The sequence below is a fragment of the Capricornis sumatraensis genome, chromosome 21 (assembly GCF_032405125.1).
Source record: "Capricornis sumatraensis isolate serow.1 chromosome 21, serow.2, whole genome shotgun sequence".
Taxonomy (NCBI): domain Eukaryota; kingdom Metazoa; phylum Chordata; class Mammalia; order Artiodactyla; family Bovidae; genus Capricornis; species Capricornis sumatraensis.
This window is the reverse complement of record NC_091089.1, coordinates 33,424,716-33,437,787: the sequence shown is the minus strand read 5'-3', so window position 1 is coordinate 33,437,787 and position 13,072 is coordinate 33,424,716. Positions and strand designations below refer to the sequence as shown.

General features: G+C 33.9%; 1 protein-coding gene across 2 annotated transcripts in view; it reads right to left on the bottom strand.

Annotated features, from left to right (window-relative positions):
* SS18 (SS18 subunit of BAF chromatin remodeling complex) overlaps nt 1–13,072 on the bottom strand; it is a 70,440-nt gene that overhangs the window by 17,520 nt on the left and 39,848 nt on the right. For both annotated transcript variants that reach the window (XM_068993560.1, XM_068993561.1), the window contains exons 5-7: nt 11,264–11,485; nt 894–1,061; nt 152–256 (exon numbers count right to left, since the gene is read on the bottom strand). In XM_068993560.1, the coding sequence (XP_068849661.1) occupies nt 152–256; nt 894–1,061; nt 11,264–11,485 (495 nt within the window). The remainder of the gene's footprint in view (nt 1–151; nt 257–893; nt 1,062–11,263; nt 11,486–13,072) is intronic.

The window sequence follows — 13,072 nt, the reverse complement described above, 5'->3', positions numbered from 1 at the left end:
CACGATTGATGCTTTAGATTACTGATGTGTTTCTAAATTTGGAAGAAACACAGGGTTAGTTTTTCATTCTCATTACAACGTTTTGAATAGCTAGCTACATTAATACTGGGCAGGGATAGAAAACGGGAAAGTTAACATTAGGAGAGATTACCATCAGGGTAATATTGCTGGTTCATGCCTTCTGGAGGACCTTGTCCACCATGACTGTACTGTTCCCCATAATAGTCTTCCTGGCCTGAGTACTGCTGTGGTGGGCCTGAAAAACCACAACCAGTCAAGATGTAAACAGTCTGTTCTCTGTGTCATCAAAGGCATTCCGTCTAACCTGATGTTATGACAGATTATTTCGCAGCCGTAGATTCCCCTCCCATGCTTTGGCATCTCAGACACTTCTGACTTTTCTTATACACACACATACATAAACAGCAACAACACATACCACATTTCACAGAAATCAATGTTAAGACCACACGTGCAATATCAAACAACAGCAACTCAAAAAGCACAAACACAACCTTCCTAAAAACAGATTCAAACTGGCAGAAAATTAATTTCCTTTCCGATATTACAGCAGTTTGAAACAAATTAGGGTTTGTTTCTGATCATACATTTAGTAATTTCTCAAAAATAAAATATTTTCTGCTGTAAATTAGTGAGCTTATGATAATTTGATGACATAACCTTTTCCCAGAAAAGAATAAAGAAAACCATAAACCAGGGAGTTCATAACCACTTTTCATGACCCTCTGTACCTACTATACCCATTACCTTTTAAGAAAAATAATAATTTTCAAAATCAAGAAAGAAAAGGCTCTAACTTTGCCTATATGAAAAGTTTGTTAAAATGGAAAGCCTTTCGAGCACTGTGAGAATTTTTCCCCGTGGAGCCGTACCCTGTTGAGGTGGTCTATAGGGAGGGATCTGCCTCTGACCCAGCATATGATTGCCTTGGTTAACTTGACTCATCATTCCCATTGGTGGCTGCTGGCCTTGGTAATGCTGCCCACCTCCCTGGGCCATGTTGTACTGTTGAGAAGGAGGCTGCTGGTGCATCACTGGACCTGAAAACAGACAAAACGTTACCCACATAATTGCTGGCATATAACTTAAACATCTTAAGAGAAATACAAACTTCTTTTATTGTCATATAATCCCTAAACTAGATAATTTATTGGAAGATAAACTGACTTCAAGTAATATAAGCAAATCTTTGAACTACAGTTCACGTGCCTAAAATAATCTGCAAACTAGGGAAAACAAGTGATCCACCGTAGCTGATTTAAATTCCACTGGAGGAATACTGTAGCAATTTCTTAAAAAACAGAGTGGTTACAATATATGAACTTCCCAAATGCATATATGTTTCATTATGTACTATATAATATTTATCCAGACAATCTTTCCAGAAAAGACAGAATCTTATGCTACATAAGAAAATATCTCTTAACGAAGAAAACCACAAAAATCACACAGCAAAAGAGTATTTAAACAGAGGGAAAGAAATCTAATTTCTGGGTATGTCTTTTTCCTTTTTCAATGCCCAATCATTATGTAACAGTAGATAGAGAATCTACAAACACATTTATAAATGTACTACTTGTATCAGTGGAATTTCATATACAATTTTAAAATGGAAACCTAAAGGTCTTCTATTTTTCAACTTTGTGAGTATGTGTGTTCAGTCATGTCTGACTCTTTGTGACCCCATGGACTGCAGTTTGCCAGGCTCCTCTGTCTATGGGATTTTCCAGGCAAAAACACTGGAGCGGGTTGCCATTTCCTTCTCCAGGGGATCTACCCGACCCAGGGATTGCACTGGCAGGTTGGTTCTTTACTAGTTGAGCCACCAGGAAGTTTTTTCAACTCTAAGATTTATAAACTAAAATGGTCTTCCTAAAATCACAGGCTACAAAATGCTTAATAACCTCTAACACAGTCAAAAAATACCTAGGCAGAGAATTACAATAAGCCATAGACTTGGAAATCAGAACTGCGTAGTTTCCTGAGTGAGCAATATCCAGATAGTGGAACAGCCACTGCGACAGTATCACGTTGGCCACAGTAAAAATGCATCACATGATATAATCAAAAATGGCCATGAAGTTCTGCGCTGCCCATCCAACAAAGCAGGTAGCTCAGAGGTTCACTGGGCTAAGTTACGGTATGTGGAGCTCATCATTCAAACATTATAACCATTACTGCCTGAGAAGCATGTATGAGTTGTCTCCCAATCTCCTGCTTAAATAGCTACATGCCCCACCCCGCCTTCACTGACTTAGGGAAAGAATTAGAAAAGTTGTACAGGTAAAATTGTCCAGATGAGCCAAAAGATCACAATTTCCATAAAAATCTAAAATGCAACACACCCACCTCTTTAAATATATTTCTGACTTAAAACACCAGGAACAATGTGAGCAAAGAGAATTCACTCTTTTCCAATATGAAGAACTGGCTATCTGAAGAAGTACTCTATCAGAGCTAAAAATTCTTTTTTCTGCTATTTACCTTCTTTTATTCTGCTTCTTTTCAAATTTCTTTTTCCTTCTAATTTTGTCATAAATTTAAGTCTTTCAAAGGTTACTCTGGGACTTTGTTTTCAACAAGGAAGTAAACTCAGTCGTAGGGATGAGATAGTTCAGTAGAGACTGAAAGGGGAAAGACAACCTGATGCAGAATGCCCTTACTACCAGACGTGCTCGCACGCTTACTTCATGTGAATCCCTAGCAGAATGCCCTTACTATCAGATGTGCTCTCACGCTTACTTCATGTGAATCTCTAACACCTGCCAGAGGTAAGGATCCTAATTTTCAAGTGTTCAGCCAAGAAATCCTAAGATCAAGATTATATAAGCTGATAGACATCAACTGGGAATCAGGCACAACTCCAGTTAGATTTCAAAGCACATTTATTCCACTATTCGTCACTGCCTCTACTCCAGCTATAGCCAAGTTAGTAGTTCAGAAGCAAATTATGCAATGGAAAAGTTTCAAAATACTACTGTAATTCAGGTTACAATTATCAAAACATTTTGTATATTGAACACTAGCATTCATAATAGAATAGGCAGCATGACTGACCATTTACAGAACTCATTTCCAGTAAATGAAGGTTTTGCCTTGTCTTTTTATTCAACAGTGATTAAAGATCTCTTGTTTTAACAGAAGATCACTATAAAATTAAAGCATATAATATGCAGTGGAACCAAAATTAAAGGAGAAAGAAAGCAAAAAACATAACAGTTGGGGAAAAATCCAAAAAGACACAGTAATAACAAAGTTCTAAGGTTTGCTATAAAGGAGAAAAGTAATGCTAGCTTAAGCCCTAGATAGAGAAGACCATGCCACTTGTGCTTCATCTTTTGGGACTGTCAGCAGTTCCAATCCCAAAGAGCTCAATTACCACCCTTCTTTTATTTTCTGTCACTGCTCTCTCTCTAAGGACCCATGACATCACTCAAGATCAAGCCTAAAACTGCAGAAGACAGAGCAGGAGGGCACAGCTAAACCATGGCACTTCCCGTCTTTTTCCTTGAAGGCTTATCTATTAAAAAAAGTTATGATTTAAACTCTGATTGTTTAGGAAGCGAAGCATATTATTTTTCTTATGATAATGAAATATGTTACACTATGGCAAATAAATGTGTATTACCTATTAAGATACTAATGGAAATAAGAGTGCTAAACCTCAAAAGGCTACCCCAAAATAAGTTCTAAAAATTTGTGCTACAGAGTAAAGATTACAAAATGAGTCTATTATAACCATTTTCTACAAAGTGTGACATTTCACATTACTATATGCTTAAAGGCTATTTTTTATCTTTCACATAAACCTTTCTGACACTAAGAAGTACTATAAATGATGATATGTACAAAGATCCTACTATCAAATACTCTACAGAAACAATGTCCTATATTTTAATCATATCTTGAGATGCAAAATAATAAAACTCTAAAGTCATATCATTAATCTATGAATAATTTTAAATGAAGATTAAAAATGACAGCTAACAGTTAATGAACACTTATTATGGCCCAGGCATTAAGCTAAGATCTTTAAGTCTATTATTTATTTATCCTCCTCAAACCCTATGAAACAGGTAGTACTGTTGTCAACTTCACTTTACAAGTAAGAAAACTCAAGGCATACAAGCATTAAGACTCTTACCTAAAGTTGCATGGCTAGGAAACAGTGAGAAATCTAAAGCCACGCTCTTAGCCATTATGTATACCTCTCCTCCAAAGTCAAATCAAACTTCTCCAATGTAATATCTCCGAGAAAAACAGTCCTACATAACATTAACACTATAATAATAAAATCCTAGAATACAGTAAGTTCCTTCTCTTCATCTATTATCTGTGTTACAGTAAGAATGCATTCAAAACCGTGTAGATAATACCCACTACAAGACCATTTTCTTGTTCATCTTTCTTCACCTATTGCTCACATTTTGCTACTTGTTCCTTAACCATTCAATCTCAAACTAAACCATTTATAGCTCTCATTTGAAAGCATTACTAATGCTTTATTTGCAGGAAGAAAAATCCCTGTATTTCAGTAAATTCAATTAGCTAACTCACTACCTATTAAAATACCTTTAAAGTGAATAGGATTCTTTACTTACCTAAAATCTACACCTGCCTTCATCAAGAGTTTTAAGTGGTTCATAAGACATTTAGAAAAAACCATCAAGGTTAAAAGAACAAGAGCTAAGCAAGAAAATCTCAGAAGTTTAGTAAAGTCACTGTTAACTAGTGCAAACTGAACTGAATTTCCTAGCAATCAATGAAGAAATAGAACCATGACAGATTTTATCTAGTAAAAAGAACAATTTTTAGAGAAATCCCATGAAAGTATTTAAAAAGTACTGAAACATAACAGTAGCAAAAACTTTTGTTATTGTTGTTAAGTTTCTTCAGTAACACAGACCACCCTTACACGCAGTTCCTTCCAGTAACCATTTCTTAAGGCTGTGATTTTTCAGCCGAGAGTGATTTTGTCCCCAGAGGATATTCAGTAAAGTTCAGAGACATTTTTGGTTGTCTCCACAGGTGCTGGGGGGTTGCTACTGCCACCTAGTGGGTACAAGACAGAAATACGGCTAAATATCTCGGTGCACAGGGTATGCCCCCACAGTAGAGATGTTGGTGACTCAACATGCCATTAGTGCTGAGTTAAGAAGTCCTGGATTCTCAAGGGCATAATTGTACATCATAGGCACCTCTACAAACTAGTCTGAGGATTAGATTATATATTTAGCTTTCTGATGACTGAAAATTAGAAAAGGGATGTGTTGTGGCTTCATAAATCTGGCAAAGCAAAACACTATGCAATTTCTCAGTCAATTCCCCTGAATAATTTCAACTATACTATATAATAATATTAATTCAAAAACAAAGCCCCTGTAGACTGCACCTACTGTAGACTGAAAGGAATTCCAAAAGCTCTAGATTTATGGGATGCAAGTGACAATCTGCTGTGAAAGTAAAGTCCCCATTTTGTCCAAACAGGAAGCCATGGACACAGGATATCTGAGAACATACAGCTTTGTGTCAACTTAGCATGAAAGCTGAAGCTTATAAAGCATCAGGGATGCGAGAGATTATCCTGCCCAGAAAAACTTCAGATGGAATGGACTGTATAAACAGGTATGACTTGGAAGATTTGTAAAAAGTAATTTCTAAAATTTACCCCTAGAGATTCTCATTTAGTGGGCATGGAAGAGCAGACAAATCTTGTTTTAACAGGTACCCCTGATGATTCTGATGCCGGTGGTCTTAGGATCACACTTTAAGATAAAGACTTCTAACAGAAAAAGTAAATCAATCATGCCCTTTTACCATAAAAGAAGCTAGATTATGGTTAACACAAAATATTTAAACTGGAGTAAAACGGCATCCCATAAAGGCACCTAGGATGTTAGTTACAAAAGGAAGGCCAAGGAGTACATGTGTTACAAATACATCAAAACCCAGTGAATGAGACACTTAAGATTTTTGTATTTCATTGTATGTAAATGTTACCTTATTTTAAAAGAAAACTGTTAAAAGAAAAAATTTTAAACGTTGTGCTCCAATGCTATGCAGACTAAAGTATTAATGGGCAAAAGTATAATAATATCCACAAAACACTTGGAAATGCATTTAAAAAGAAGATGCCATTAATGGATGAGTAGAATACAGGAGGCAACTGTACAGGTACAATTCCTTCAAGTTTTCTATATGTTTAAAATTTTACACTAAAAAAGAAAAAACTGGGAAAAAAGTTTTAAATTAATCCTAAAAGAATATATGAAGATTTCTCAAAACTCAACAGTTAGAAAATAATTCAACCAGAAAATGGGCAAAAGACATTAAGAGACATTTCACTGAAGAGGATATACAGATGGCAAATAAGCACGTGAAAAGATGTTCAGCATCACTAGCCATTGGGGAGATGCAAATTAAGGCCACAATGAGATGTGATCTACTACTCATTTTTAGAACAGCTAAAATTAAAAAAAAAAAACTGACAATACCAAATGCTGGCAAATATCTGAAGAAAGCGGGTCCCACATGCACTGTGCTGCTGGGATATAAAATGGGAGAGCTACTTTGGTAATCACTTTGTCAGTTTCTAAAAAAACTGAATATATAACTGATAATAAACCACCGTAAAATAAGAGTAAATATAACAAATCTGGCTATGACAATATTTTTTTGCCCTTCATATTTATATGATAAAAGTACTTAAATAAAAATTTCCCACTACTCTAATGTCAAGCTTCTAGATCACATCATTATCACTTGCAACTTATTAGCTAAATGAATCAAGACTTTCTTAATACTGTTCAAACAAAACTAAAGCCAGAAATAAATTAGGTCTTACGGCTAAAGAAGACAATCCCTAATAAACAGATCTCAAGTTTTCATTATTACAAACCCCTTGTTCTCATTTTATGTAAATTATATAAAAAATTATGGAATTAGGATTTTTAAATGTATCATCTCACTTAATCTTACTTAAAGAAATTAAGAAAATTAGATAGAGGCCCATACACAGTAATCTATGGGGCCAAGACTTGGATCCAAGTCTGAAGAATTATATACCATACCTGGAACTTGTGAAATATATGCTTTAACACAAACATAACAATCTGTGAAAATCCTTATGTTTGAATATGTAATAAGTAAGTAAAATGGTGTTAAAATCTGGAAAGCTATAATCACTAATGCCTGGGAATGAAAAATATGCTGGTGCTATCAAATGTTAACTTTTGTTCCAGAAAGCCTACTACTCTACTCAAATTAATTAGACTTTTAAAGAAATATCTTTAAGGCACTAACTCTGTATCTTTCTGGGTTATCATGTAACATTTGGTTTCAGTTCCCATTCACTGAAAAGACAGATCTGGTTTTGTTCTAGATATCAGAACAAAAGAGGCAAACCTCTGCCTCTTTGGAGCTGTCCGAACTGCAGTGGAGCCGACGCTCTCTACGTAAGTGAGTACATCCAACACGTAAGAAGGTGATCAACTGTGAACATGAGCCTTACTCCTTAAATTCAAAGTGAACATCACTGAACTTAATCTGGATTATAGTTAAAATAACACAGGAAGTAGGTCGGATTAACTATTTACAACACTGTGTAGCAATTTAAGAAAGAAATTAACATTAAAAACTTGCTAAACCACTCATCTAAAAACAGTAGTCCTCATAAGAGAATATACACTAAATGCTAAATTTAAAAACATTTGCTTTCTCAGTTCACAGATATGCATAAAACTACAACTAAAAGTAGGCACCAATTGCCACTGTCATATAAGTTCATTTAATTTATAATTTTTTAATGACTATGAATATGGTAATCAGTAAATTTAATGGGGCCAATTTTTTATTCAGTTTTTTGAAATGACATGTTTGGTGTGGTAGGTCTACATGTTTTCACTATATTAGACTTGGCATTAATTTGGTTTACTCATTTTTCAACTTTTCAGTAAAAATTTAAAAGCTGAAAAACAGCTTTTAGAGAATTATGACGTCCAAAGACATTCCATAATTTCATTGCCAGAAGTGACACTTTGACTGTAACACTAGCACACAATGTCCCCTTTCATACTGGAACTATGAGTATAGATTATTATGCTGCTTCTCCCTCCTTTTTTAAACATTCACAGTGATAAACTGAAAATGTGTAAGATACCTATCCTTTGAATTAATTTCAGTCAGACTCCAAAATACATGACAAAATTTTTAGAGGAGTACTTTTTTCCTTCTGAATTTCATTTTCAAAGAGGGGAGGAAAAAAAAGAAGGAAAGGAAAGGAGAGAGGGTAAAACACAAAGCCACTTCAAAACTACCAGACTAAAACACATCTAGGTCTTGACCTGCAATGTTCTATTTAGAAAACTACTATGACACCATCAGATAAAGTACCCAAATATGTCACCTAAATAATTACTGATTATTAACGTGACAAAAGGATAAATAATTGTTACTTGTTTTTAAAACACAATTATGGGGACTGGCTTTTCTCCCCTTCATTTGTCATTGGACAGAGATTTAATCTAAGAAATCTCACTATTTCATGATTAAATATTTAATAAATTTCATTATTAAAAAATAAGTGGTTTTAACATTTTTTTCTAATAGCTCTTCATGTAGAGATATGTATACAGAAATAAGCAGATAGTTAAAAGGCCTCAACATTTTGAAATCTGAATTAACTCAAAGAACAGCAAATAATATCTCAACAAATATTAACAAAAAATTTTTAAAGTAGAAAACATTTCCTTTTATAGAATATTGGTATTCCTCTAAGCTTTTCTTTAAAATATTTTGAAATGTAGTCTCCTCTAATTTCTTTCACCTATTTATCAAAACAGAAAATATTTAATGTAAAACATATAGCTTATTTTTATAAAACTAAGGAAAGGTTTTATAATAAAATAAATATTAAAACTTCAAATAAAACTTATATCATGCTGCATAAGTTTTTAAAAATCCAACAGGTACCATGTAATTAAAATATTTCTATAAGGAATTCCAAAATATTTTTATAAGAAATTTAACTGAAAAGTTTTTTATTTGTGATTAAGAAAGCAAGTATTGCTAAAAACTCATATAACTTTCCCTCCTTTTTTCCATGGAAATTGCAATTTTCTTTGGTGGTTCTTGATTCTGAAATGTCAAAATTTAACTGAAAAGCTTTATATTTGTCCTGAAGAGATTTTTTTAAAACAGTGGCAATTTCCTCCCTAACATCCTCTTTTCTCTTTTGAAATGCAGCTTTTATTTCTAAATCAGATCCTCAAAGTCATGTTTTATACAGTCTATTTTCTATTCTTAAATTCACAAATTATGAGAACAAAGAAAAAGTAAAATAACTTCTAAAAAAAGAAAAAACTATACATTGATACAAATATGACATTTTTCAGAAGAACACTGTGGGGTGTTGGGGGTGATGCACAAAATGGGTGAAACAGACTAAGAGGTGCAAACTTCCAGGTTTAAGTAAGTCATGGTGGTATTATGTACACACAGGGAATATAGTCCATAATATTTAACAATTTAGTTCAATGACATGGTAACTGGACTTATGGTGATCATTTCATAATGCAGGAAACTGTCAAATCATTATGCTATACACCTGAAACTAATATTGTATGTTAACTGTAACTCAATAAAAGAAAAATAATTTTAATTTAAAAAACAGTAATAGCTGGTGGCTGTATTTTGAACAGAAACTCCTATAAAACTTTAACTCCTTTTTCCAAAAACAGTAAAACTATTTTCTCCATACACATTGCTGCATATGTTATTTTTCTTCTTCAAATCTTAAGTGCATGCTCAGTTGCTCAGTTGTGTCTGACTCTGGCGAACCTAAGGGCTGTAACCTGCCAGGCTCCTCTGTCCATGGGATTTCCCAGGCAAGAATACTGGAGTGGGTTGCCATTTCCTTCTCCAGGGCATCTTCCTGACCCAGGGATCAAACCTAGGTCTCCTGCACTGCAGGCAGATTCTTTACCACTGAGACACCTGGGACGGCCCTGCAAATCTTAAGACGCTGTGTCAATCCCTGCTGCAGCAACATCCACTGTCGCACACGTATTTTCTAAGAAATGTGCCACCATTACGGTGGTAGCTGTAAAGAATCACTATCGCTATTTGTTTGCTCTCTTTCCTGGTAACCAAACTGTATAGGAAACATCTGAACCCCTCCTTATCTAGCACTGACTGGATCTTGCTGTGGTTTTGAACCTTTATTTGATATAACTTAAAAAAGGAAATATTCCATAATGGGCACTGAACAACTTTCAGGGGAAAAGAATGGAATAAGTGCCAGTTCTGTGAAGCTATGTTCATTGACAGTTTGTTCCATTTATCTGCCTTTGTGTCTGGTGTATTTTGCCAAAATTATAGAAAATATCTGTAGATTTTTAAATCACAATATATTATTTCATCAAAAATAATAATCAACAGATTAACATTAACTTCCTTTATCTGGTTGTATTTTGGTGATTTGTTTTTCATAAGCAAAATCTAGACAATTTTATTGCAAATACATTTAATTCTATCTGAGACTCTTAACCTCATCACATTTCATAATTGAAATAGCTTTAAGCTGGCAACAGGCCAGATGTTTTAACAGGCAATTAGCAGAACAGAGCGCCACTTACTGGTTTTTAGTTATTATTCACAAGAATACTTAAAAGAGAAACATGATAACAATTTCATTCTCTGAGATTGGTAATAAACTTTAATAGACTTCACACCACTCTAATAATACAATACAGCAGCACCTCCACTGAACATTCTAACAACAAATTATCTTAAAATTACCTTTAATGCTGAAATACAGCATCAGAAAACATTAAATCAAGCACGATTCAAAGAAAATTAATATATTCTTCACAAGTAAAATGAACCACAGAGCAGATGCTTTTTAAGGAGTATACTTAATAAAATTCTATTTTCTCAATTCTCTAGGTCTAACCAAATGTTCTGTTATTCACCAATTAGCTTCAAAATCCAAAAATACTGTCTCAAATAAACTGTCCCAAAAATATAAAAATAAATAAGCTTAAAAAGCTAAACTGAGCAATTTAATTCCTAAAGGTAAAAGAAAAAAATTATTTTCAGCTGGTTTCAAACTTGATGTTCCTTTTCTGAGTATGACTTACTTGAAACTTGTGATTTTGAAAATCAGCTAACATTTTGAAAAAACTGATTTTCAAAAGCTAATGGAGCATTCTAGTCAAGAAGGGTATAAAGAAAGCTAACTTACCTTGGTTTGGTTGCATACTCATATTTGGTCTGGGGCCGTAGTTTCCCATGGGCTGCCCTTGACTCATGGTCATCTGGTTCTGTACCGGCATGCTCTGGGATGACGGCACGGAATGGTTGTAACCTCCCATGGACCCGTGGCTACTTGAAGGCATGTTCATGGAACTGTTTGTCATATTAAGTTGATTGGGTCCAGGTCCCTGCATAGGGATATGGTTGGGCCCTTGAAGAAAAGTGATCGGAACCAAAATATGAAAGTTAAACAGATGATCTATACAAAAGTACCTTAAAAAGCTACCAAATGATAACTTGAGTATTTAATCAATAGCAAAAAAAAGTAAATGTTTTACTTGAATGACAGCAAATACTGTGAGGTGGACTACTATTCTCATTTTACAGATTAAGAAACTGATGCTTTTGAAAAACCAGAAACATTATAGAAAAATTAAAAAAAAAAAAAGTACGAAGGAGGACTTGCTTTATAAGAGAGACCAAAATATATGAAGCTGAATTAAAAGTGTGTAGTCCTAACACATAAATGAACAAATTAACAGATCAATGAACCTAGAGCACAGTCTAAAAACTGACCCAAAAGGGCAATCTGGCAAATGACAATGGTTCTGATATTAAGTATCTGTGAGCAAAAGAAAGATGATTCAATAAGTGATGTTGTGACAACTGAGCAGACATCTGGAAAAACACAGGCTGGATCCCTACCATGTTTTTTCTAGCAAAACTAAGTCCAGATGTAAAAGAAGAAAGAAAAAGTAAGGAAACCATAAAAGAGTATTTCAAACTGGAGAATTTCTAAAATAAACTTAGAGTGGAAGCGCTTTCTTAAGTACGCAAAAAAAACTCAGTACTATAGAAGATTTATAAACTAGAGTACATAAAAATAAAACATTTGCACATGACAAAAAAAGCAAAATTAAATAATAAAAAGATTAACTGGGAAAAATTATTTACAAGAAATATCACAGACCAAACCAATTACTTAACATATAAACTAAGTAAGTAAAAGTCTACCAGCAGTAAACAGGCAAAGTACACAAAACATCAGTTCACACAAAAGCTACAAAAGGGCCATAAATATGAGAAAATTCCTTGTTTCATTTAATATAGTAAAAAGGCAAATTAAAACCATGAGATCCATTTTTCAACTTTTAGATTTGCAAAGATCAAAAGTTTTGTTCCAACCATATTACGAAGAAAAAAGCACTTTCATAATTCACCGGAAGACTATAAATGTACAAGTAAGTACTATTTTTATGTAGACCAATATGGCAATAACTACCATATTATAAAATGCATATACCTTTAACCTAGCAATTTCAGTTCTAGGACTTTATCCTATAAATATACAAGTTTTTGAGTGTATATGGATACAAAACTGTAAGTTTGTTTACTTTATTTATATTTCACAGGCATTTTCACCAGAGTGTAGTTTTTAATACCAAAAGACTAGAAATAACCTGTATTTCTATCAGAAGGAAACGGTCCAAATAAATGCGAGGCATCCATAAAAAGAATGCAATACAGTCATCAAAAACAATGAGGCAGCTCTTTATATACTGAGTGGTCTCCAAAATATATCTTTATATACTCATGGTATCTAAGGGAAATCTTTAAGAGGTAAAAATATGAAATATAATACTATCTAACATATGCTACCATTTGTGTTTTAAAAAAAAAGAAGAAAGAATGTACACCAGCACATGTTTTAAGGGGTAACTAGACACCAATGACTATCTGGAACAACGAGTCTGGGTAGAGAGGGGCTGTGTGTCTTTTTGCACCTTTTGATTTTGGT